We start from the raw sequence: 19,965 nt of genomic DNA on the forward strand, positions 1-19,965 counted from the left end.
GAAAAAAGTGTTTGCCGTTGGATAATACAGTGTTTTTATCTTTTTATCATTTTTTTTTCTGTGCAAGGTCATTTGAGAGCGTAGTGATTGTCTAGTTTCATCCACATAGTTGTTGGGGCATTTGGAGAAGTAGATCACACAATGGAACGTGCCACCCAAACATCCCTGAGAGAACCTGCTTCATTGCAGGAAAAAGCCCCTCTAATCACTCACCCCTAGTTGTCACCTACAGCTCTACATTGGAGGCCATACAGGGCATCATTAAACAATTACAATCCATACTCAATGGGGACCACATCTTGAAAAATCTTTCCTGACCTTCTGCTTCTGGCCTTCGAACAACCCCCTAACTTCATATCAGAAGCAAGTCCCCAACAGACAAGAACTCCTCAACTTAAAGCAGCACCAGACCCTGCCACAACAATAGATGCAAAACCTGCAGACATATCTCCACTGCTACAACGATCACTCCCCCCCCCCCCCACATATCTTTCAAGATCCATGGGTCCTACCCCGAACTGCCCCTTGGGTAGGACAAATCGAGGCGACCGCTCCGGGCCCCGCACTTTGGGAGGCCCCACAGGCTGGTGCAATTGGTCCTGGAAGAGACGAATCTGTCACTTCCTCCCCAGACCCCAAACCCCACTAGGGAAGGCCCTGGTCCTATCCATGCCTATCACAATGTGATAACCTCATCCCCAATGATGCCCCCAATGCTAAAAGTCAAAAATACCATATTACCCAAGGGCAAACACTTATCACAAAACAATCACTCCATATCTGACTTTCAGTCCTCGTCCTCAAAGGAAAGCTGCAAAACACTTTCCAAACGACAAGCCTGGGAACGTAAATTCCTAACTTTGCTAGACACTATAAATCATGGTTTTAATGAAGACTCTGGATTGATGGTTTATTACAACAAGGCAGCTTACATTGACCTCTCTGGAGCGTAGACCAGGCCTGAGTACTTTTCTCAGACCTGAAGAAGAGTTCTTTGTAAGCTCAAAACTTGTTTTTCACACCAACAGAAGTCAATCTAATAAAAGATATTACCTCACCCACCTTGTTCTCTCTAATATCCTGGGACCACATGCAGTTTACAACACTGCAAACAGCAATTTGATTCCAAGACAGCTCTGAAGATCAGTGCTGTAATCTATGGCATTGATATAATTATGCTTTACTGTCCACCAGAAATAAATTGTCATGTAAAGTAACTCATTCTCTGTTGATTAACAATGTTTCTAGAGCAAATCTGTATGCAACACAAAAACCCGAATGTAACTCTCTTGCAGATTAACCCTCGACTAGATGGGTGCATTCGTGCCTGGAACCTGATGAATCAGGGAAGTTCAGGCATAAAAGAAGTTATTCAAGAAAAACAAAGCAAACATTGTTTAGTAACTGTGGGGAAAGGGTCCTACTACCCTGGCACTGGCATGGCAGAATTTCATATAAACTATAGTAAGTATTTTTTGGCCTTCTCCAACATGTCTTTATGCTGGACCGATGATTGAACTAACGAATGGCAAAAGAGTATGGGCTTCCCTCGGGCAAAGTTCCCACTAATTTCAGAGGGAGTTTTGCTTGAGTAACGAGCGTAGGTTCTGGCCTTGCACATTATCAGTTTAATTTCTGCAAAGACCTCTACAAGGGTGGACTTGATCAAATTGGTCCTTTCCATCTCTAAAGGGTCTGATTCTGCTCCCATTTTATCAATGGAAGTTTTGCTATTGACGTCACTAAGAGTGGTTTGAGCCCCAAATGAAAGAGTCATATGGAATTATATTAGAGCAAGATACATTGTGGGTGCTGATTGTGATATTAAGTAACATGGTGCATTATTAGTGTGAAATTATGAAAAAAAGCAGTTAATAAATATGGGCATGCCTTTTAGCTGCTGAGCTTGCAAACACTTTAGCACCTGTATAACTTTTATGCATGTGAGAATTCCCATTGGAGCAATGGGACTATTCCTGTGTGTGATGTTAAATGCATGTTTAAGCTATCAGTCTTCTGCTCAGCAGCAAAATTTTATGAGCAACCTGTTAGGCTTTTTTCTGGCTTAACCTTATAAACAGCCCTCTTATGAATAAAGAAAAGGAGTACTTGTGGCACCTTAGAGACTAACCAATTTATTTGAGCATGAGCTTTCGTGAGCTACAGCTCACTTCATCAGATGTTTACCGTGGAAACTGCAGCAGACTTTATATACACACAGAGAATATGAAACAATACCTCCTCCCACCCCACTGTCCTGCTGGTAATAGCTTATCTAAAGTGATCAACAGGTGGGCCATTTCCAGCACAAATCCAGGTTTTCTCACCCTCCACCCCCCCACACAAATTCACTCTCCTGCTGGTGCTAGCCCATCCAAAGTGACAACTCTTTACATAATCAAGTAGGGCTATTTCCTGCATAGATCAACTTGGATTTAAACTTGGAGAGTGGTCAGTTTAGATGAGCTATTACCAGCAGGAGAGTGAGTTTGTGTGTGTATGGGGGTGGGGGGGATGTGAGAAAACCTTGATCTATGCAGGAAATAGCCCTACTTGATTATGTAAAGAGTTGTCACTTTGGATGGGCTAGCACCAGCAGGAGAGTGAATTTGTGTGGGGGGTGGAGGGTGAGAAAACCTGGATTTGTGCTGGAAATGGCCCACCTGTTGATCACTTTAGATAAGCTATTACCAGCAGGACAGTGGGGTGGGAGGAGGTATTGTTTCATATTCTCTGTGTGTATATAAAGTCTGCTGCAGTTTCCACGGTAAACATCTGATGAAGTGAGCTGTAGCTCACGAAAGCTCATGCTCAAATAAATTGGTTAGTCTCTAAGGTGCCACAAGTACTCCTTTTCTTTTTGCGAATACAGACTAACACGGCTGTTCCTCTGAAACCTCTTATGAATGTGACAGTGAGAGAGGTAACAAAAAATAAATTAAAAAAAAGACCAGGAAGCTGAAAAGGCAAGGAAAAACCCAAGCTTTGTATGGCCATTCTTATGTTCTTAAGCTTAAAATGTCTCTTTCTATATGTTTAATATTAGAAATTTTGGGGAAAACTAAAAATGTAAAGCTCACCTTTTCACTGCAGATTTAGCCTTATTTTTCGTAGTGGGAATATTGATTAAATTGTAGGGGGGAAATGCTTGTAAATAACCAAACAGTATTTGGATGCTTGAAGCAGGTGTTTTTCGGGTTCATTAATTTCTTTTTTTTTTTTAAAACAGATAATCTTACCAATGACAAAGAATGGCTAATAAACATAACATTGACTATTCGCCCATCCAGAGGCACTGGTGTGATGTTTGCCTTGGTCTCTGGCAAAACAGTGCCTCTTGCTTTGTCCATAATAGACTCCAACTCCCCTAACTCACAGGTGATCTTACTGTTATCACAGTAACTTTGGGTCAGATCCTCATCTGGTGTAAATCAGCATAGCTCTTTTGACTTCAACTCTGTCTTCATTCTCCATCTGTAAAATGGGACTGATCCTAGTTACTTACTGTACTTCACAAGGGCGTTGTGAGGCTGAATTAATTGTTTGCAAGGTGCTCTGATAAAACAGTGATGAACTGCATAAAAAAGCCAATATATAAATAGGTCTTGCTATCCTTGAATTTCCCTCTATTCCCAGTTGTGGCAAGTAGCATGACAGAAGGCAGTATGTGCGCATATGTATATGAAGGTGACTACATATGTCTTTTTTAAACTGCCTGAAGTAGATACTTTGAGTGAAATGTTGGCCTCATTATAGTCAATGTCAAAACTCCTATCGACTTCCACAGGACCAGGATTTAACCCCAGAAATCTAGATCAAGATTTTCTAACAAGAATACCGAAAGAGAGACTCCTAAAAATAAAATTTAGGCAACTAAACAGGTGGCTTGGTTTCTCAAAAGCGCTGAACAACCCAGCAGCTTCTGTTGACTTCAGTGGATTTCCCAATTTCAGACACCTATTTTGAAAAACGTTGGCCATAATGTTTCCTCCAGTTTCTCCTTACAAATGTAAAATGCATCATAACTAAATAAAATAAGTGCTGGAGTTGTACGTGAAATGTTTTTTATTCTGCTGCCTAGGAAATCATTGTGACTATTGAGAACGTTATTGTTGCCCAGCTGGAGTCAGAGAGGTTGTGTACCTCCAAAAGAATGCTGCTGGGACTCCGAGTAAACAAACAGCTGCTTGAACTGACTGCTGATTCACAAACATACAGCACCAATTCTGAGCAAGAGCAACAACTGTCCATCCTGGATCAAGTAATGAAGGGACCTATTGTTACCTACTTAGGTGGCATTCCAGGTGAATTTTATTTCTTTTCATTGATGTGAATGAATTAGTCTTACTCAATATCCTGGGTTGTTATGGTGTGGTGTTTGTTTTTGTTTTTTAAACAAAACACTTACCTACAGTAACTCCTTACTTAAAGTTGTCCTGGTTAATGTTGTTATGTTGCTGATCAATTAGGGAACATGCTCGTTTAAAGTTGTGCAATGCTCCCTTATAACATGGTTTGGCAGCCGCCTGCTTTGTCCACTGCTTGCAGGAAGACCAGCCAGTTGGAGCTAGCTGTGGGGGGCAGGGCTTGGAACCAGGATGGACCAGCAACCCCCCTCTCAGCTCCCCTAAGTTAGCCTGCTGGGCAGCTGCCCAGCAGGCTATCAGTTGTCGGCAGTTCACCTGTCCCTCCCCCCACCATGTGCTGCTCCTGCCCTCTGCCTTTGAGCTGCTCCCCCAGCCTCCTGCTTGCTTTGCGGGGTGGGGGGTGTGCGCTAATGTCAGGGTGTCCCCCTGCTTCTGCACCCCGCTTACCCCGTCTTCCATAGAGCAGGGGACACACACACAACAGGGCTCAGGAGGGAGCTTCCTGGCAACAGCTGCGGTCTCAGTGTGCTGATCTACTTAACAAGGCAGTGTACTTAAGAGTGGGGTCAGCATACGTAAAGGAGCAATGCGCATCTCTCTCTCTCACACATGGTGTGTCTGTCTGCCATGCTTTCTCCCCTCCCTCCATTCGTGCTGCCTTGTAGAGTGTGAGGCTATATTAACAACAGTGAGTTAACCCTTGAGGGCTCAGCCAATTGCTAGTTCATCATTTTAGAGTAAGGCATTCCCTGGGAAATATCCCACCCTCTGACTTCACCACCTCAACCAAGCTTCACAGTCATCATTGCTGTGTATCAGTATTAAATTGTTGTTTTAAAACTTATACTCTGTGTGCGTGGGTGTGTACACACACACACACAGCCCTCTACCCCGATATAATGCGGTCTGATAGACCGCGAATTCGGATATAATGCAGTAAAGCAGCGCTCTGGGGAGCAGGGCTGCTTTACCTCTTTATATCTGAATTCCTATTACCACAAGCGGTTCCTCTGTGCCCCCCCCCCACTTGCTGTGGGCCTCCTCCCACGAGCACACCGCTGCTCTGCTTCTCTCCCCCTCCCTCCCAGGCTTGCCGCACCAAACAGCTGATTCGCGGCAAGCCTTGGGGAGGGGGAGAAGAAGCAGAGCGGTGGCGACATGCTCAGGGGAGGCGGCGGTGGAGCAGAGGTGAACTGGGGCAGGGGGCGCAGGGAGGGCCGCAGCAAGTAACCGGTGGGGAGGGCGCAGAGGAACCGCTCCCTACCTCAGCTCACCTCCACTCCGCCTCCTCCCCTGAGTGCACCACCGCTGCTCCACTTCTCCCCCCCCATCCCCCAACCCCCCCCCGCTTCCTTCCAGGCTTCCCATGCCAAACAGCTGATTGGTACAGCAAGCCTGGAAGGGAAGGAGGAAGAAGCGGAGCGGTGGCTGCATGCTCAGGGGAGGAGGCGGAGGTGAGCTGGGGTGCAGAGCGGTTCCTCTCCCTACCCCAATATAACATGGTCTCACCTATAAGATGGTAAGATTTTTTGGATCCCGAGGACCACGTTATATTGGGGTAGATGTGTAATATATAGTCTTTTGTCTGGTGAAAAAAAAATTCCCTGGAACCTAACCACCCCCCTTATTTACATTAATTCTTATGGGGGAAACTGGATTCACTTAACATCGTTTTGCATTTTTCAGGAACGTAACTACAACATTAGGTGAGGAGTTACTGTATTTTTATCCTTGTATTGGAGTCAATTTGTAGAGCTTTTGATGCAGCCGGATACTTCAATAGTAAAATTAAGGAGCTATCTTAACAGCCCTGCAGCAGAGCTTCTCTCCAAAGGTCTATTTTTGGAAGTGACCCTATGGCACCTATTCCTAGGGGAAAATGGTGGTGTGCTGTGAGGTTTTTCATTTTGTATTTTGGGTTTGTTTGTTTTTTGTCTTGAGTGATGAGAACTCCTGAAGTGCCACCTACTGATAGTTTTAACAAACTGCAGCAACTTTAGATATTGTAAAAACCATCCATTTAAAAATAACCGAAGGAGAGAAAGGTGGGAGGAGGAAACAGGGAAAATGGGGTTACAACAATACTTTCAGGTGGTGGTGGACAGCCTACATGATAGCAGGGAACTTGAAAGTTAAGTGAGTTAAAAAGATTCAATGTTTTGTTAAAACAATTTGTAAGTGAATTTTCAGCCCTACAACTCCTATCTTGTGCAGCCATATCTGAGAAGGCATGCTATGGATGTGCATCAGTGCCATGAGGCTTTGGAAAATCATATGCTAGTTTGAAACCTGGGGTGGGGAGACACCTAAATCATAGGGTGGTTCTGAGGCTAAATTATCCTTGGTAAAAGTTTTTGACTTCCAAAGGGACTATAGGGAAAGACAAAGTATTAGCTTCCCAAGAGATCTCTAGAAGTTTGATGGGCAATTTTGAATTGGCATCTATTTTCTGTGTTGTATGTTATGTAAAAACATACCTGCCCCAAGGGGCATATCCAGTCCCCTTCCCTGTAATTTCAGTGGGAGCAGGGTGAGTCTGCTGCATGAGAGGTGTGGAGGGAGGTTGCCAATTTTGGTTTGATGTTTTCCTGGAAGTTTTATCACATGACCATCTTTAACTAACGATTAATTTTTAATTCCTGGAGATTCCAGGACAATCCTGGAGGGTTGGCAACCCTAGTGCAGGAGTTGGTGGGGGTGGAGTGGGGTGGGTGCATACCCCTTGCATGGCAGTGAAACTAGCTGTTCAGGGTTCCTTAAGGTAGTGCACAGTGGATAGGTAAGGCCAGCACATGGGCATCTGGGGCCAGAGATCAACTGCTGCATCCTCTCCACCCTCCCACCACTGTAGAACAGTGGCTCTCAACCTTTCAGAATGACTGTACTCCTTTCATGAGTCTGATTTGTCTTGCATACCCTCAAGTTACTTAAAAACTACTTGCTTACAAAATCAGACATAAAAATACAAAAGTGTCAAAGCGACTATTCCTGAAAAATGGCTCACGTTCTCATTTTTACCATATACTTATATAATAAATCAATTGCAATATAAATATGGTAGGTACATTCCAGTGTATAGTATATAGAGCAGTATAAACAAGTCATGGTCTGTATGAAATTTTAGTTTGTATGGGCTTCGCTAGTGCTTTTTGTGTAGCCTGTTGCAAAACTAGGCAAATATCTAAATGAGTTGATGTACCCCCTGGAAGAGCTCTGGGTACCCTTGATTGAGAACCACTGCTGTTGAGGAAGCACATTACAACTGCAGATGCTTCTGCAACCTTGGGGCTGCATTGTCAGCCACCTCTGCGACCTCCTCGTGTGTGGGAGGCGAGGAAGAGATCTGTTCCTCACAAGTCTTATTGCACATCCTGGTAATGAGGGTGTGAATGTATCATAGAGTGTAGGCACAAAAGAGGGTTACAAATCGACCTGGGAAGGATATTTGTCGTGTCTTAACTTTTGACTATGTACGCACTGGATTGAAAACCAAAATAAAGTTAGCAGCAGCAAACTAGATGGGTGCTGTTCAAATTTGATCTTCACCATCCTCTATACTTAGGCTAGAGAATGCACCAAATACTGCACTAACATTAGTTACTGTGAGTGGTAAGCCATCACTGGTTTAATTGTGTCCACTGTATCTAAACAAAGAGATCAAGCCACTGCTTATTCGTAGAGATCAGTAAATAGACTACTTGAATCACACTACGTTCTGAACAAGGAAGTTTTAGCTAAAAGCCTTTTTTAAAAAAAAAGATAACTGAAGAAAGGAACACAGTTACTGTAAATTCCAGTACTGTAAATTCCAAGAAGTTCTTTACACAGTATTTAATCACAGCCATTACAAGCACAGTGAGGCCCACTGACAGCAATTCCGGGCCCCAGGGCAGAACAGTCAATGGGCCCCTGCACAAGCCGCGTCTGCACGGACATGGTCCGCCTGACGTTTGGGCGGTGCTGCGCCCCTGCTGGCTGGTGCCCAGCGAGCTGCTGGCCACGCTCTTCTGGCACAACCAGGGCTTATACATGCCCACCTGGTAGGGTTGCCAACCATATAATTGCACAAACCCAAAGACCCTTTCCCGGCCCCTGCCCCACCCCTTCCCTGAGACCACACCCTGTCCCACACCCTCTCCGAGGCCCCACCCCCTGCTCACTTCATTCCTCCTCCCTCCATCGCTTGCTGTCCCCCACCCTCACTCACTTCACCAGGCTGGGGCAGCGGGTTGAGGTGCAGGGTGCAGACTCTGGGAGGGAGTTTGGGTGCGGGAGGGGGTGCAGGGTGCGAGCTCTAGGCTGGGGCAGGGATGCAGGAGGGGGACAGGGGGTCGGCACTTACCTCTGGTGGCTCCTGAAAGCGACCAGCACATCCCTCTGGCAGCGGCTTCTAGGCAGAGGGCCCCCGAGGGCGTCTCCACATGTCACTGCCCACAGGCACAGGCCCCGCAGCTCCTGTTGGCTGCAGTTCCTGGCCAATGGGAGTTGCGGAGTCAGTGCTCGGGGCAGGGGCAGTGCATGGAGACCCCCTGTCCTCCCAAGGGCCGCAGGACGTGCTGGTCGCTTCCGGGAATGGTGTGGAACAAGGGCCAGCAGGAAGTCTGCCTTATCCCTGCTGGCGGTGGCCGGGGGTCCCCAGGCCCTTTTAAATCTCTCGGGCCCCTGGGCAATTGCCCCTTTGCTCCCCGCCTGAGCACAGTGCTAACGGTAGTGTAAACAAAGCTGTAGGAAATGAGATGCTGGTTTAAATCAAGTATCTCTATTGGCTAATGAGCCAACATTCACACTTGGAGAATGTGTACTGTGATTATCATTACAGTCAGCTGTTGTCAATAGTTTCCACAAAGAAATCTGTCTCTAAGACACCTTCTTTCCCCCAATGTTCTTAGTTACTACAGTAATTGCCTCTTCCAAAAACATAGACAAAAAATGTTTTCAGATAACATTTTCCAACAGTTACCATACAATGTTAACTTGATCATAGGAACCCCTGGAGGTGATCCCTGAAAAGGTGAAGGGATTACTGATGAGTAAAATAGGGCACTTAAAGTATCCCTGTGCTGCCACAAACAAAATGAGCAGTAGAGAACAATGTTGTGAAGTTCCAAATCTATTTAAGGCAAATGCATATCTTATGGCTTTTCTAATTGGAATGGTTTCAGAGTAACAGCCGTGTTAGTCTGTAGCCGCAAAAAGAAAAGGAGGACTTGTGGCACCTTAGAGACTAACAAATTTATTTGAGCATAAGCTTTCGTGAGCTACAGCTCACTTATCGGAATGCAGCTCACGAAAGCTTATGCTCTAATAAATTTGTTAGTCTCTAAGGTGCCACAAGTCCTCCTTTTCTAATTGGAACGTCTCTCTCTGCTACATTTCTCCAAAATTTCAGTAACACAGAGATTAATTTTTTTTAAATAATTCAGTAAATTATTTTTCAGTGAGGCATGTGGGGTTCCGTAGTACCAGTCTGTTATGCAGCAGAGCAATCTGAATAGAGAAGACTAGTCCTACTGGGATTTTGCAAGTAGAGTCTCTAAGCACCTTGGCTTACAGCAGAGTAAACTCAAGCGGGCAATATATCTGTCAAAGGCTATGTCTCAAGGTCACCCCCTTGCATGGGTGCCTTAGTTACCTAATACATTGTTCTCTGGAAAACAGCAATCCTGGGGTTTGGTTCTGGAGCATGGGATTCATACCTTTGGCTATACTTTGTAGCAGGTCCACTCTCTTCTGGAGGGCATATAAAGCAGTCCAAACAAAAGGAAAATACTTCCACCCCCAACTTTGGGCCTTCATCCTCATGCAAGGGAGTGGGAAACAGTCTTTCTGGCCCCAAAGGCAGTTTCAGCTCCCACTTACCTGCATTGCTAAAGCCAAGGCTTAGTCCCTGGGGGTTATAACAGAAAAAACAGACCAGCCCATCTCCTTCCTCAGAGAGCTCAGGCAGGCCTCATTCGCCAACTGTTCATTAGTTAGTAACACAGCACCCAAGTCTAGAGGCACTAGCTCTGCTTGTTTCAAAATATCACTCCAGCTATGCTGAATTCTTCCTTTTTAAGGGCCCTCCCCCAGGCCTGACAAGCGACACAAGTGCAGCAGGTTGGGGCTGATTGGAATCACAGGAAGTAATCTCTTCTTGACTGGGGGGAGGGGGCAATCTGCCCCACTACAGTGTCACGCTTCCAAAGGAAATGGGAGAATCACAATCACTGGAAAACTTCATGGCAAGGCTGGATGATCATCAACTATAGGTTCTTTAGAGATAGCCACATTGTGCAGGGGTGTTAGATGACATTCTTGAGATCAGCTACTAACCCAGTTGATTCTAGTTGCTGAACATGCTCAGGACCAGATCCTCAAAGGTATTTAGATGCCTAACTCCCATTAAAATCAGGTGCGTGAGTTACGGTCCTAAATCTCTTTGACCTTGGATCAATTCCAACCTACCTCACAAGAACTTTGTTGTACCCTATGCCTCATAGTAATGCCTGCTCGAGCCTTTGTAATGAAGTAAATGTATTGTTTGCTGACAATGCATCATTGGCTGACATTGGCCTAGTTTAATAGGTCTGAATAGATTAGAAATGGAAAGAGTGGGACTTTTACAGAGAACTCACTGGAAAGAAGAAATGACAAAACTAGTCTGGAGAGTTCTCATGGGGTCCCCTGTTTTTGAACTATGGATTGGAATCCAGAGTAGCTTTTTGGCCAGATAGAAAGATTACTGTAACAGTGAATTTTAAATACATAAACATCTGTTACTAGGTCAGGACAAGAAAACTGGGGATGCCAGGAAATATGGTATTAACACTCTCCAATCAAGAAAGTATATATTATTTTGAAAATCTTCCATTTTGTTAGGTTTTTAGATTAGAGGAAGGTTCTAATGCAGTGGTCCCCACTGATGCGTTCAGAGTGGGGATGCAAGGCAGGGCCCGAGACAGCCCCCACGAGGGGTGGGAAGGGAGAGCCCTCCAGCCTCGCCCCCAGCTGCCAGCCCCCACCGCCATGGTTCTACTCCTGGCCCCAGCCCTGGCTGCGGTTCCAGCCCCGTCCCTGCCTCACCCTCGGCCCGGCCATGACTCCAGCCCCAGCCACGACCCCTTTACCCCTGTCCACACTCTTCCTTCCTCCCCCCCGCCTCCAGATCCCGGGGTGGGTGGGGTGATGTGGACAGGAGTAAGGGGGGCCTGATGTGAAATGTTTGGGGACCACTGTTCTAATGCATATTGCAAATATTCCAAACCTTCCTCAGTTTGCGAACATCATCTTAAACACTCAAACAAGGGGAAGAAGAGTTTATGGAGGGAAGTGAAATGTTTCCTATTAAGTTGCCATTTCCTGCCATGGATCATTGACTGTTGAGAAATGGGAAGTTTCCATGGTTTTACTCATATGAAAAGCATATAGGATGTTGGAAGTCTTGGCGTAATTCATTTAATGTGGTTTCTGTGTAGATGTTCCCGTTGGTGCTACACTACTGACGGCCTTTTACAATGGCTGCATGGAGGTAAAGGTCAACGACATACAGCTGGATCTGGATGAAGCCATCTCTAAACACAATGACATTCGATCCCACTCGTGCCCGCTGACTGCGTATGAAATGAATGAATTCTTAAACTAGCATTCTCCATTCAGATATAATTTGCGTAATGAGTCTCATGTCATAATGAAACCTGTATTATTTTACTCAAAATGTTCTGAGAAAGGAGTTTAACTGGAATGTTTCTATCCCCTTAATGTAGTTTGGGAAGATAAAATAAACCCCACTTTTTTCGGCGATAAAAAGACAAGATGAAGACTAAAATCCTGTGAAAATGCTCTTATCCATGTCAGTGATAATATCTTTAAACTAGATTTAAAGATTTCTTTTGGGTGGAACCATCTTTTTTTCCACCACTGATGCAGTTCCCTTTTTGTGTTTTACTCAGCTTGAAGAGTCAAATCAGGCCAGTCTGGCTGTCACTCTTCGTTCTGATGCTTTAGCACACAGCTGTGGTGTTTGGGTTGCAAGCGCTATGAGCAGGTTTGAATCTAAACAAAACGGTTTTCATTTAAGTTTCTAAAACAAAATGTATGAAAATGTCTTAGCAGGTTTTGGAAAATGTGTTTTTTGAAAAGTCTAAAGTTATGAGCCCAAGGGCCCTGTCACTAGACTTCTGAATCACAGCATTATTTTGGGGTGCAATATCCAAACCCAAGCTTTTAGTAAATATCACATCTTTTCTTAAAAAGAAAGAAATTAGTAAAGTGGCTTTGTAATCCTTATAATGTACTGGACCAACTTTTCCACTCGAAACCTCCTTTTATAGGTGCATTTCAACTTATGTTGCACACTTCCGCAGAACAAATCAAAATGACAGAAGATGACATTCGATGACTCCTTGGGATAGACTAGCTTAGGGTTAACATTAATTCTTTCCATGTTTTCCATCAAGGAATCCCAGCATTGTACTTCAAACTTCAAGGCTGTCTGATTGTTTGTTTGATTCAGAGCTCCATTAAGAGGGACACACTGCCACACTTAAATTAATTCAGTACCATGCTATTATCAGAAAACAAATGCCAGCAGTTTTATACAGATGAGTTGCACAGATGAAGCAACATCAGTCAGAGTTACAGGACACCAAATTGGAATTTACCAAATTAAGCTAGGGACCTCACAGGCAAGCAAACAGACTTCCCCATTCATGAGGAATGTCGCGGTCCAGAGTTTCCTAGTCACTCCTTCATACATAAAACTGTTAGACTAGTTCTCTCCTCAGGCCAATCCCTCAAAACTGGGGATGAAATCCCCATCACTTCTGCTTCTGTGGACCTACAGAGAGAGGGATACAGCTGCATTTGAAAGCCATATTTCAGCTAGAGTTGTTTATTTACAGGAAGCCCCAAATTTTACAGCCATATCATGCTTAAAGCCATAGCCCCTCTCAGCCAGATTAACAAGGAAAGTTGATTAAGGCAGGAAGGAATGAGTTTTCTGGGAAGTATCCAGTTCACACATTTCTGGCTTCCTTAATCTCCTTTGAGTGGGCTTTCCCTTCCTGTCTCATTTTCACACATCCAGTAATTCTGGCTGCTCTCACATTTTAGTCAACATGAACAAACAAACAAAGGAGAGAACAGGCTTAAGCAGTGACTACTTTTCACCTCCAATTATAGAACTATTATCTATCAAAATACCTGAATCAGGGTTTGTTTTCTAAGGGCCAAATTGTAATATATTTGGTGCACCAGGATTAGAAATTTACTTACCAAGAGATGGATTATGCCATCCTTACTCACTTTGAGAACTACCTTAATTCCTCTGGAAATCCCACTGAAATAAATGGGGTTCCCTGTGGTGTGAGGTACTGCACAATGTAAATGTACCTCAAAGTATAGAATCTGGGCCTAATTTTTCAATTGTATTTTGTTGGCTGCTTTCCCACCTCCCTCTTAAACTTCACTTCTCACCCTGACTTTATTACATAACATTATGAGTATAATGGATGAATGTTTGCTATGGTTTCCCACTGAAGCCAGTCTCAGGTCTTTGGTAAAAGGAAAACTTAAAGATCACTTGAAGCCAGTCTCCAATAGCTAATCACCAGTCAGCTAATGCCCCACCACTGTGAAGTGGCATCATGATGCAAAATTGCTTAAGTTTCCCCAATGTGTCTCCTTTAAATACTTATGGAAAAAGTGCCACCGCCCACTGCACTTACCTCATTTGGACCCAATTCAGTAAAGCACTTAAGCACATGCTTAGGGCTCACTGAAATCAGTTTGAATTTTGTGCTTAAATGCTGTGCTGAAATGGGGCTTTGGTGAATTGGTCAATCTAAACATGCCAATTAAATAATTACTGCATTTGAAATTTAGTAGCAACAGCCCCAGGAAGTCAAATTGTCTTCAGGAAAGTAGATCTTATGCTTTTCAGCTTCCTTGCCTTCCACAACAATCATAGAAACATGAAATAAGAATGTCAATATGACAGATGTTTATGTCAACCAGGACCGGCTCTAAGCACCAGCAAAGCAAGCACGTGTTTGGGGCATCACAGTTCCAGGGGCGGCATTACGGCCACCCTTTTTTTTTTTCGCTTGGGTGGCAAAAGATCTAGAGCTGGCCCTGATGTCAACATGTGTACCACACAAGAAAAAAAGTTTGGATTTTTTGTTTTGTAAATCCTAGAGAGACACAGGAAATTGCGGAACACAGGAAATAGTTAAGTCACACTAAATCACACAGGTTTCTGATAGGGGCACTATCTGTATTTTGTTTCCTGTACGGATACTTTAGTGTATTCTCGTCTTATGTAAAGCTCTGTTGAATTTTTGAATGTGTAAGTGCCTCCATGTTTTCAACATGCAATAAAGGAGAATCTACAAGTTTCTTTTCATTTCAAGGTGTATTTGCATATCTTTGATTCATTTAAACTGTACACCTCTTGTTCTGATGATCAAATGTCTTACTTAAGAATCTGTGGTAATTTTCAGTATAAAAAAATTCAATAACTCAAAGCTCATTTGCTGTTCAAATATGAATCCATATTCCCTAGATTAATGGTGGGCTTTATTAATGATTTAATATTGCCAGTATCAACTAAACTGGGTTGACGTTACATGCAAGAAGCAAGATTAATGAGAGAAGTTTATCAGCTTCTGTATGTTCACATTTTGCATACAATATTTTGCACATTTTCTAGCACCTGAAATCCAGATGTGGGCTCTAATTCTCATGTACACTAAGGCCCTTTAATACCTACATATACAACCACTTTAAGGCTCCTTTGCACTCCAGAGTAGTATATATTGACCTTCGAGTGACTGGGAATCAGCCATATTGTTTAATTTTATCCCAAGGATTGCCACCTTCAAGGAAACAGAAGAAACAGGTCCAAACATTATTAATAATAAACCATAAAAAAATAATACATAATAATTAGTATTGTTCTCAGCAACCCCGGTCCAGACAAGCGCTTAAGTATGTGTTTAACTTTAGTGGGACTACCCACATGCTTAAAATTAAGCATATACTGGACTGGGGCTAGCTGCATCAGTTGTAAGCCCAGAACGATGCCACTGACTTTTGTGGATTTATACTAGTACAATAAAGCAGAATTTGGATCATGCAAAAAAAAAAGCCTTTCTTTAAAAAAAAAAAATTACAATTCTTAAAACAACATTTGGTGTTAATAAATTAAGTACCAGGGGAACAAAAGGAGAAAAGAAAGCTCTCTGATTAAACAGAAAAAAATGAATACCGTACCTCAAATTGTAAGATACAGATATCAATATACAGGCTTTTCAACTGCTTGACAAGGATGACAGTGTTAGCTATTTGGACATTCCAAGCACCAATTTTACATTTGTCACTAACACATAGGATACCAGAATGGTCCTTTTCCAAGGTTTCATTAGTCATTTTCACCTTACAAAGTGAGTTCACTGAGGAATGCTGTTACACAGTCAGTGATCATGCAGTCGCTAAAAGCTTTGAGGGGTGCCATAAGATTGTCAATGATGGACAGAAACTGAATATCCAGCCGGACCACTTTAAGGTCCTAACTAGAGGTGACCTGGGCAACTCTCAATCTGCAAGGAGGCTACAATTTTCCAGGCACAATTATTTATAGTCATAGTTCATATCACTTGGATATCCAACTATCTGATGAGTGGGTGCAGTCCTGTAATATATCTGCATAACATGAGTGGCACCCACAAATAATAGTTCCTGCAATTATTTGCTCTTCAGACTTTAGAAAGAACCTAGCATGTTTTAGGTGGTAACAGAATCTAGGTAGGGATCATTATCATTAGTACCAACATATTGCAAGTGCAGAAGAATGGAGGGCAGGTTATAAAAATCTGCACCAAAATGTTTTAGGAAAAACATTGTGAGAGTAAAGTTTATGCTGATGTTTTTAGCCAACATTTCCTCTCCACTCAGTGACTATGCCCCAAGTGTTAATTTGGTCTCCTCCCTTCACTTTAGGAGTGATTAGATTACAGTGGTGTTATATGGGTAAGGGGCTAAATCTTGCCCAAGCTGGCTCTGCAAGAGGGAGCAGGATGCTAGCATTTGTATCACTTAGACTTCTATAACTCCTTTCTTCATAGAAGTTATCATTTACAAACGGCACAGTGGTACTTCATTCAAAAGAGTAAGTTATGGCTCTCTAAGAAGCTCAGTTCTACTAATATGGTCTCTTTCCCTTATGGACCTGAATTGCATCTGAACAAACTAATCAAGTGGGTGAAGGTAGATAACAAATGTCCAGGATTATATAGCATTTGTTCATGGAGTTTCACATACAACTCTTCCCTGCACAGTATTTGCTGGCTATTAAAATGTGCTGAAAAGGATAAAACAAAATGTTTCTCCTCTGTAATAGATCAGAGGCGTGTCACCTTTTTAAGGATTAAATTTAGACATCCATGCAAAAAATTCACCAAATGAAGACACTCCTGGCAAATTTTAACATCTAACATCACTAAAACTTTCTCACAGTAATAGTGAATCATCCCACACTATAAACCTTGCCAGGGCTTTGTCAAAGGCAACACGCTGACTTTTGTATCAGTCACATCAAACACTTTTTGATTTCAAAAGGTATTCAAAGATATAAAGCCAGCACAGTTCCACAAAGACTAGCTGAAATGCTTTCTTTAAAAAAAAAAAAATATCCAGCCATCTGTAATTAATGTTTTTTTCCTACTGATTTTTTCCCCAATAGTAAAATGGTCTTTGAAGTTTGCAACATACATTTTCCTCCTTTTACTGATGTGGTGCTTCCTCTTGCCCCTCCAGTGTGGATTTCACAGTAAGCCCTATTGTTTGTTTGGTTTATAGAAGGCCAGGCTTGCAAATGCACTTACCTGCACACCCAAGTCAGCCATGCACACTTAAATTTCACAGGAGTTTATGAAGCATCTATCATTAATGCAGTTGCTAGGAGAAGATACTGGGGGAGAGAGTCTCTGTTTTGCAATGTGATCAGTTAGCCAGACCTGCCAGACATCTCACACCAGACTTCAATGGAAGGAGAATAGGGCCAATGCTACCCATATGTCTGAGACCCAGGGCTTTCATAAAAGTGCTCTGCTTCTTTAAGCCTAGTAGAATATTACAGCATCTCTTCCTTTCCAGTCTAGGTCTGGGCTAAGAAAACGTAGTGCTCCATGCTGCAACCACAAAGGGAGATCTAGTTGGCTTTTCAAGATACTGGGGCAGATTCCCACCTCTATTACATCAGTGTAAATCCAAAATAAATGACTTCAATGGAATTAGACAGCTATGAACCAGAGTAACATCAGAATCGGTCCCAAAATGGTCCTTCACTGGTGGGTATTAATTAAGAGCACTGACCCTGTGTTCTACCCTTGACCGGGAATGGAATTAGCCTCATGTCACCTATAATATTGATGTTCCGTCTTTTCAAGTAAGGGCTGCTTTTACAAGCATTTAACTTTGTAGACAAAGATTAATGACTGACCATCTCAAAAATGCTCCATTTGAGAAATTCATTTCTTTAAATAATTAATGGCAAGAAACAAACCTTCGGAACATGATATGATGCAGTTACGATATTGCCGGATTTCTTTACAGCACTAATGAGCATGCACCATTCCTCTTTGAAGTAGCTTGGCAGTGAAGCATTTTACAGAAACAAAACAACTCTAATGCTGACCAAATGTTAAAAGGATGGGTTGAGGTTTTCATATCAGGGGTGTTTCAGAGGGAGTAGCTGCAGCTACAGACTCTATGTCTGGAAATAGCAGGACTTAGTAAGCAGTGCATTTGGTCCATCTGTGGATTGTTTATTTGATTGTTTGTTTGTTCTCTGTGTATAGGCTCCATAGCTGGGCTGTGGGCCGTTGAGTAAGCCCTTGGAGCTCTGATCAGTGCCTTGCTAAAGGCTGAGAGGGTCTCATCCTCGGAGCTTTGATGAACCCAGCTGTTTGAAGACTCTGAGTGGCTGTCATAAATATAAAGGGAAGGGTAACCACCTTTCTGTATACAGTGCTATAAAATCCCTCCTGGCCAGAGGCAAAATCCTTTCACCTGTAAAGGGTTAAGAAGCAACGGTAACCTTGCTGGCCCCTGACCCAAAATGACCAATGAGGGGACAAGATACTTTCAAGTCTGGAGGGGTGGGAAAGGTTTTTTGTCTGTCTGTGTGATACCTTTGCTGGGAACAGATCAAGGATGCAAGCTCTCCAACTCCTATAAAGTTAGTAAGTAATCTAGCTAGAAAATGCATGAGGTTTTCTTTGTTTTTTGGCGTATAAATTCGCTGTGATGGAGGAAATGTGTATCCTGTTTTTGTGTCTTTTTGTAACTTAAGGTTTTGCCTAGAGGGATTCTCTATGTTTTGAATCTGACTGCCTGTAAGATTGTCTTCCATTCTGATCTTACAGAGTTGTTCTCTTATCTTTTTTTGTTCTTCTAATAAAGTTCTGATTTTTAAGAATCTGATTGAGTTTTTTGGGTCTTACAGATCCAAGGGGTTTGTGCTCATCTTGTTTATTCTCAAGCATCCCCAGGAAAGGGGGTGTAAGGGCTTGGGGGGATATTTTGGGGAAATAGGAACTCCAAGTGGTCCTTTTCCCTGGTTCTTTGTTAAAGCACTTGGTGGTGGCAGCGTTTTACCTAATCCAAGGGCAAAGACTTTGTGCCTTGGGGAAGTTTTAACCTAAGCTGGTAGAAATAATCCCTAGAGTTCAGAGTGGGGAAGGAACCTTGACAGTGGCTAATCACTCCCTGGGTGGTGAGGAGCCGAGGAACTCGGAAGTGTGCTGAAAAAGAAGACCATCCAAGCCATCTTTTCTGAGATCCTTCCTGTCCCTTAAGCAAAGAAAAACAGAAGGCATTTGGGAAGTAAATCTCTGGCTAGTAAGTAGTGTAGAGTGTAGGGCTTTGGTTTTGTGGAACATTGGTCCACCTTCTATGGGAGGAGTGAGCTGTATAGTTTGATGGCTTCCACCGCAGTAGAAGGGTGTCCAATCTCCTCAGAGACAGGCTGGCTAGAGTAGGCAGGAGGGGGGTAAATTAATAGCAAAAGGGGCAGGTAAAAAGATGGAAGATATGAGTGCTCAATTAGCACAAAATCCAAGATGTTCAGAAGAAAATTAATCAAGGAACCAGAGGACACGAAGAGAAGAAATTCTTGAATTGCCTAGACACCAATGCTTGGAGCCTGGGTAACAAACAGCAGGCATTGGAACTGCTTATTTATGAGCATAAATTAGATCTAGTTGGTATTACTGAAACCTGGTGAGATGATTCGCACAATTGGAATGTTAAAATAGATGGTTATAAACTATTTAGGAAGGACTGAGTGGGCAATGGGGTTGGGGAGTGGCTCTCTAGGTCAAAAATGGAATTACCTGTTTCTGAGTCACTGATAACTCAGAAAAAAATTATCTTGAATGCTTATGGATCAATATCCTAACAGATAAAGCACAAGATGGGATATTAGTTGATGTCTGCTACAGACCACAAAATCACACTAGGGAACAGGATGACCACTTCTTTACACACCTATCTTCGCGAGCAGGCTGGCTAACCTAGTGAGGAGGGCTTTAAACTAGGTTCACCGGGGGAAGGAGAC

At 43.1% G+C, this 19,965-nt stretch overlaps 1 protein-coding gene across 1 annotated transcript in view; it reads left to right on the top strand.

Moving 5' to 3' along the window:
* The window catches only part of PROS1 (protein S), a 45,165-nt gene extending 30,414 nt beyond the window's left edge, over positions 1 to 14,751 (top strand). Inside the window, exons 12-15 of the mRNA XM_048870052.2 lie at positions 1,296 to 1,464; positions 3,230 to 3,378; positions 4,082 to 4,304; positions 11,825 to 14,751. Of these exons, the coding sequence (XP_048726009.1) occupies positions 1,296 to 1,464; positions 3,230 to 3,378; positions 4,082 to 4,304; positions 11,825 to 11,991 (708 nt within the window). The 3' untranslated portion in view covers positions 11,992 to 14,751. The remainder of the gene's footprint in view (positions 1 to 1,295; positions 1,465 to 3,229; positions 3,379 to 4,081; positions 4,305 to 11,824) is intronic.
* The last annotated feature ends 5,214 nt before the right edge of the window (positions 14,752 to 19,965 follow it).

Source organism: Caretta caretta, chromosome 1 (assembly GCF_965140235.1).
Source record: "Caretta caretta isolate rCarCar2 chromosome 1, rCarCar1.hap1, whole genome shotgun sequence".
In the NCBI taxonomy this organism is placed as follows: domain Eukaryota; kingdom Metazoa; phylum Chordata; order Testudines; family Cheloniidae; genus Caretta; species Caretta caretta.